General features: G+C 35.0%; 1 protein-coding gene across 1 annotated transcript; it reads left to right on the plus strand.

Annotated features, from left to right (window-relative positions):
* Nucleotides 1–847: 847 nt before the first annotated feature.
* On the plus strand, nt 848–1,254 carry LOC141812772 (defensin Ec-AMP-D2-like). The gene is made up of 2 exons (XM_074700761.1): nt 848–917; nt 1,029–1,254. Exons 1-2 carry the CDS (start codon nt 854–856, stop codon nt 1,196–1,198), a joined length of 234 nt encoding a protein of 77 aa, XP_074556862.1. The 5' UTR covers nt 848–853; the 3' UTR covers nt 1,199–1,254.
* Nucleotides 1,255–5,985: the final 4,731 nt, after the last annotated feature.

The following is a 5,985-nucleotide window of genomic DNA, read 5'->3' on the forward strand; positions in this document are numbered from 1 at the left end:
CTCTAACAGAATCAACTTACTTGTTACTCTCATCGTCTAAAAGAAAAATAAATCAATCAATCAAATAATAGTTTCCTATTCCCGGAAAGCAATGATGTTCATCAATATCCATCAAAACAAATCAGTGAGCAAACTAAATAAGCTACAAGTTGAATGGACCAAGGTTGGCATAGTATGCCTAATGAATGCTGCATTTGAGATTTCTCTCATCTTATGAAGCCCTTTTAAAAGTTGTGGATACTCTTCGTTGTGCCACCTGCTCTTGTCATCCACCCACTTGGGTTGAGTAGGCATGTCAGAGAATTCTTTGGAAGAAGATGGATAACAGAAGCCTGGCTTACAGGTTGAAACGCCTAACTAGTGCCAGCTCCTAACTTACTTTTTCCATTTTTAACAATTTCACTTAATATGAAAGAAAAAGTGAGCTTAAGGTGCTCCATAAGCCTGATCATGTTGTGACAACTTTGATTATCTGTAGGTTCTCTTGAACCTTCATTTCCACAGGAGAGAGTTCTAGCGGCAGTATGAATCTCGATGACGGTCTAAAGTAGGCACATACATTCATTCGCCTTTAACTTTTCTTTTTTTACTTTTGTCAGGATTGTTTTTCTAACCATCTTATCTTTCCACTCTCTTTCACGGACACATGTTTATGAGTGCTTCTCAAGGAAGGCCATAAAACTAGTGAGAAGAGCAAAAATTAATCATATCTAGTGTCCATAATGCACTAGTGGAGCTTTTAGAAAATGGTTTCCATTCCCAACTAAAATGTCTAAGATACACCGTTAAGCTTCTACCCTATATAAGGAAGAACCAGCTATTTCAGTTTCACTCAGTTTCCCTGTAATCAGCCATGGAGGGTTCCAGGAGACTTCTTCCAGCCATTCTGCTCCTCTTTCTGCTTCTGACCTCCTCTGGTTATTTTCTCTACTGATTCCATTATATATATTAATATCTTGGGCAAACATACCTTGTTATTTGAAACTAGCTAGAATCAGGCATCATGACACAATTTTGCTGTGTGGAAGGCATTGGGATGAAAGAGGCAGAGGCGAGGATATGTGAATCGGCAAGCCATAAGTTTAAGGGGCTCTGCATCAGGGCCAGCAACTGTGCCAATGTTTGCAAGACTGAAGGCTTCCATGGAGGGCGTTGCCGGGGCTTCCGCCGTCGGTGTTTCTGCACCAAGCATTGTTAGTTGAGTTGAGGAGGACTATCATGCACTTGAGACGAGTTGGAAATAATGGATGTGTTTTGCCACTTGTTTTCTGGTCATTTTGTGAAATAATCTGTGTTGACAGACTGAGTTTGTCCTTGACCTGTGGTTTATTTATGTCCATGATCTATAGCTTGATGAATGAGTTGAATCTCCAACCAGAAAAATGAATAAAATGTTTTCAGTTTATCGAGCATTTATAATGAACCTCTTTCAGTAAGGCAAGTTGTTGAGGGTTTGCCTTGAAGAAGATATATTCAATAAGACTTCCACCCTAAACATAAAGGACAGCGAACCATAAAATCCACCATGTTTATGCTCAAAACTTTAAATGGTCTTCAGCAAATAGCCTAAGCAGGCAGATTAAATGATGAACATTGTGAAGATTACCAATAACATCTTAATCTGCAAACAGGAATCTAGTAATTATAAGCGCTTACGACAATATATTTTAAGGAGATCTGTGCTACTGGAAAATACAACACACAGCCACGCTCAAACTTCATATCATCATCGTCATCGCAATATCAAGTTTTGAGCTGACAAGTACTTGCCAAATACAACTAGTAGAACAGAGTAAACCGATGGTTGATCTTCGAATTCCAAGGGACGTCCTAATTATCTTGTTGCATACGATCAATCATCACATGGGCACAACCTCGAAATCTGCATGAGATAAGGATGGAAAGTTAATTTAGTAGAATTGATATAAAAAAGCATCTTCTTCAAAAGGAAAAGTAACTGATAAGGCATAAATAATTTCTTAAGAACAACAACCCAAAAACAGTTCATGTTCTAACTGATCAAACAAATTTCACACTGAACACCAGAAATGAGATTCAATCTGTGATGCCTAATTTAATTTGACATAATGAGTTGTAAGTTGATACAGAAGCTTTATAAGTTTAAAGGAGATATCCTAATTTACTCCCACATGATAAGCTATGAGTTAATAAAGTAACTTTATAAGTTTAGATGAGTACTAATATTAACTAGAGTTAATTATTTCAGGACAGTAGTTGAGTCTAACAAAACCCAGATGATGTATCAATTCTCTTTATCTGAGGGTGTCCTGACACAAACAAAACCCAGATAGATGACAAACTGATACAATTTGAGATGTAGTTCATTCAACGGATAAATTCTTGTGGTCTTTTCCATGTTTCTCTAGTAAACATGATGCATCACTTGCATGTCATGAAGTTCACAAACCAAGAGTAAAAGAGGCTACTGATACCGCATTGATTCCCTAAAAATGATGGATCCTACAGTAATGAATGTGTTACAAAGAATAAAATTATGGTGGGCAGATAGCCATCCCATTCCACTCATATGAATTTGAATTGAAAAATAATACATTCCCCATGAATTCAATTTAAATAGAATCAATATTCTATGGTTGATCACACAAATGACTCTGAATAGAAATATTTCCTAACAAATTGTAGTTCCACTATCATTTCATTCCTATCCTCCACTACACATCACAATTTCTTAAATTCCTAAAGGGAATTGTCCTAAGAACTACAAAGTTCATAGTAAGTAATGCAGCACCAGGACACAAGATAAAGCCATGTGCCTCCATTGGCATCTCATTTGTTGTGTGCCCCCATTGACATCTCTCATCAAAGGAAAGATTGTAGAACAACCAAAATTTTATTAAATTCATAATATTAAAAGCCTAAATCAAAATAAACTTCAGAATAACCAAAACAAACATTAAAAGAAATAATGCTACCAAAAGTACTTATTCAAACTTGTAAACAAATAACCTATTTTCTTAATAACTTATTCCCTAAAATAGCAATACAAATTTACCTATTCTCAAGAGTAAAATCTTACAACTTGTAACATTTAAAACTTTTTAATTTGAAACTACCAAATTAAAAACTTCCTCAGTAATTCACAACATCATCTCAATTTATTTAGTGATCCTAGAGAATCTTCTATTTGCAGTCTTGTCTCGTTTCCTCCAATAAGGAAAAATCATGAGTAACCATGTGGCAGAAACACTTTCAAGATGACGTTGAAAGCACCAAAACAAAATATAACATACCACAAAGTCATGCAAGGATGGAAGCGTGAACATCTTCTAGTGAGATAACAAATCCTCTACTTTGAAATTAAACTACTGTTAAGTTAGCAAGCTAGGTGCATAAACATAAAAATAAAATGTCATAATATAGCTCAATAAAATAGACAAGAAAGCTCTTAGAGGAGTTGTTGTGGGACTGTTTAAGCTCATGAATGCAGGACTATAATCTATTTTTTCACCATATACTTTATAATAATGATTCCTCATTACAATTACAAGTATCAACATGTGTCTTGCACAAGCTCAATAGAACACTCAATGAAATGGGAAAAAAAAAGAGAAAACAACCAATTTTATGGACTTTACTGTCATAAATGATTATAAAGGATTATTACCAATAAAAGCCTAAAAATAATTATTGTTTGTCAAAAAAAATACTCATGTCCTTATCTTGTTTTTTTTTTCTGAATTTTCTTTTTTGGTTTCTCAAGGTAGCTTGAATGTGTCATTATTTGTAGGTCTAAATTGGTATGTTGAATATTCCCTAAAAGCTCCAAGTCATCAGGGACACCTTTAAGGTCTAGTTTTACAAATCATTAAAGCTTCTTTATCCTCAGGAGAAGCATCACTAGCTGAGATAATGATATTGGTCATCTTTTAGTAAGCGAAGATGCCTCTTAAAAGAGCTACCATCATAAGACCCTTGGAGTTAAATGAGGTAATTCAATTAAAGATCAATCAGATTTTAACTCAAGGCTTTGGCCAGCTTCTTTAAAGCTAGAACTCACTTTGGGATATTTCTTTTTCAACTTGTATTTTGCATGTTTTTTGAATATATCTTTAAAGCTGAAACTCGAGTGAAGGGAAGTCTTGATGCATCGATAAAATTATTATCATGTGACCTGATAGTCACGGGTTCAAATCGCGAAAATACCCTCTTACAATGCAGGATAAAGCTGCATACGATAGACTCTTCATCGAGACCCCACATTGGCGGAAACTTGGTGCACCATGATGTCCTTTTTTTATTATGAAATTTTGTGTTTAATATAGTATTGAATAGCTATAGATTTATAATAGGGTTCATCTACTGAAATAAATAAAACTAATCTACCTTCTCTTAGAAACTCTAACCTGAGTTCATTAATGAATTGATAAAAGGGCCCATCAAGCCTATTCCCTAATATTGCAATACCTGTCCTAATTTTTCCATCAGTCAACATTTTATCTGGGACCATATGTAATGGGTTTGAGTTCTAAATATCTAAGAAAATTTGGATTCTAAACATTTTGCCAATTTTCTTTTATTAACAATTTGTGCTCATTACTAGAGACGGTATCATACCAATCAAAATATTTTTCCAATTCAACTAATCAATCAAAAAATGCATTCGTATCTATAAAATAATATGGAATCTTATTTTATTACAAGAAATAAACCCCTATTTATACACGAATATAGGGACCTATTCTAGGAGAATCATTCTATAAAAATATATATATATATTTATCCATAAATATTCTAACACTCTCCCTCAAACTGGAAATTATAAATCATATGTACCCAACTTATTACATATGTAGTCAATTCGACGACCTTTTGGCGACGAAAATGCTTTCGTCGTCAAATGCACTAACTCATCCACCATCCCGATCCCTTCTCCTTTGTCAAAGTTGGCGATGAATCGTGAATTCGTCACCAAATTTGCAACGAATTTGACGACGAAAATACTTTCATCGCCAAATTTGCGATGAAATACGGATTCGTCGCTGATTTTGCAACGAATCGATGATTCGTCGTAAATTAGCGACGAATTTGGCGACGAAAATGCTTTCGTTGCCAAATGCCCTAACTCATCCACCTGATCCCTTCTCCTTTGCCAAAGTTGGCAATGAATAGTGAATTCATCGCCAAATTGGCGACGAATCGTGAATTCGTCATCAAATGGTGACGAATTTAGCGACAAAAATTTATCATCGTAATTTTTGCAACTAAACTTTTTTTGTCGTCAATTTCGTTGCAAACTTGCGATAAAAATATATTTCATCATAAAATTTATCCCAAATTTACGACGAAAGTAATTTATCGTAAAATTTCGTTGCTAATACCTATATTTTTTTGTAGTGTGTTGACTTGTGTAGTGTTAGCTACTATTTAATTTGTTTCCTCAACCAGGTCAACCTTTGCGGATTGAGTTTGTGCTTGGTAGATGGAGGTTGGTTGAACAAAATCTCGATGGATTGGCTCATCTTTGCCTGGTTGAAAAAGACCAACAAGAGGTCAAAAGAGGGCCAAGGCACAACTTGGTGTAACCTCTCCAACACTTAAATCAAAGTTGGAGAAAAGAACAGAGAATAGTAGTTTTGAGTCAATTGTGCATGTCTTACTTGCTAAAATGGCTACCTTATATAATAGAAAAAAGGGAGAAAATGTGTTTTTCTCCTTCAACAGTTGTGCCCCTTCTTTATTCGGTGTCTTTATGAGCGATTGTATAATTCCAAACGATTGTAACTATCATAGCTTTCTTGCATTTGTAACTGATGTCTTCTTTCCTATGCTATAATCTACGTCTTCTTTCCTGTGCTTATAACGATTGCTCAGTGCGACTATTAAGATAATTATTGGAGTTTCTTGACCTGACATCGTTTAATAACTGATGCACCTCTTTCCTTCAATCCACTCTAGTTCAACCTTGTTCATTTACTAGGTAAAACCTTCGTTGAGGCTCCAACT

This window comes from Curcuma longa, chromosome 19 (assembly GCF_044706935.1).
Source record: "Curcuma longa cultivar G26 ecotype Majalengka, Jawa Barat chromosome 19, ITB_CL_G26_1.1, whole genome shotgun sequence".
Taxonomy (NCBI): Eukaryota; Viridiplantae; Streptophyta; class Magnoliopsida; order Zingiberales; family Zingiberaceae; genus Curcuma; species Curcuma longa.

Bases quoted from the DNA above. Each gene is read 5' to 3' on its own strand.
- LOC141812772 (XM_074700761.1), top strand. From the start codon at position 854: ATGGAGGGTTCCAGGAGACTTCTTCCAGCCATTCTGCTCCTCTTTCTG. The intron at 918-1,028 runs GTTATTTTCTCT...GCTGTGTGGAAG, and splicing joins TCTGCTTCTGACCTCCTCTG to GCATTGGGATGAAAGAGGCA.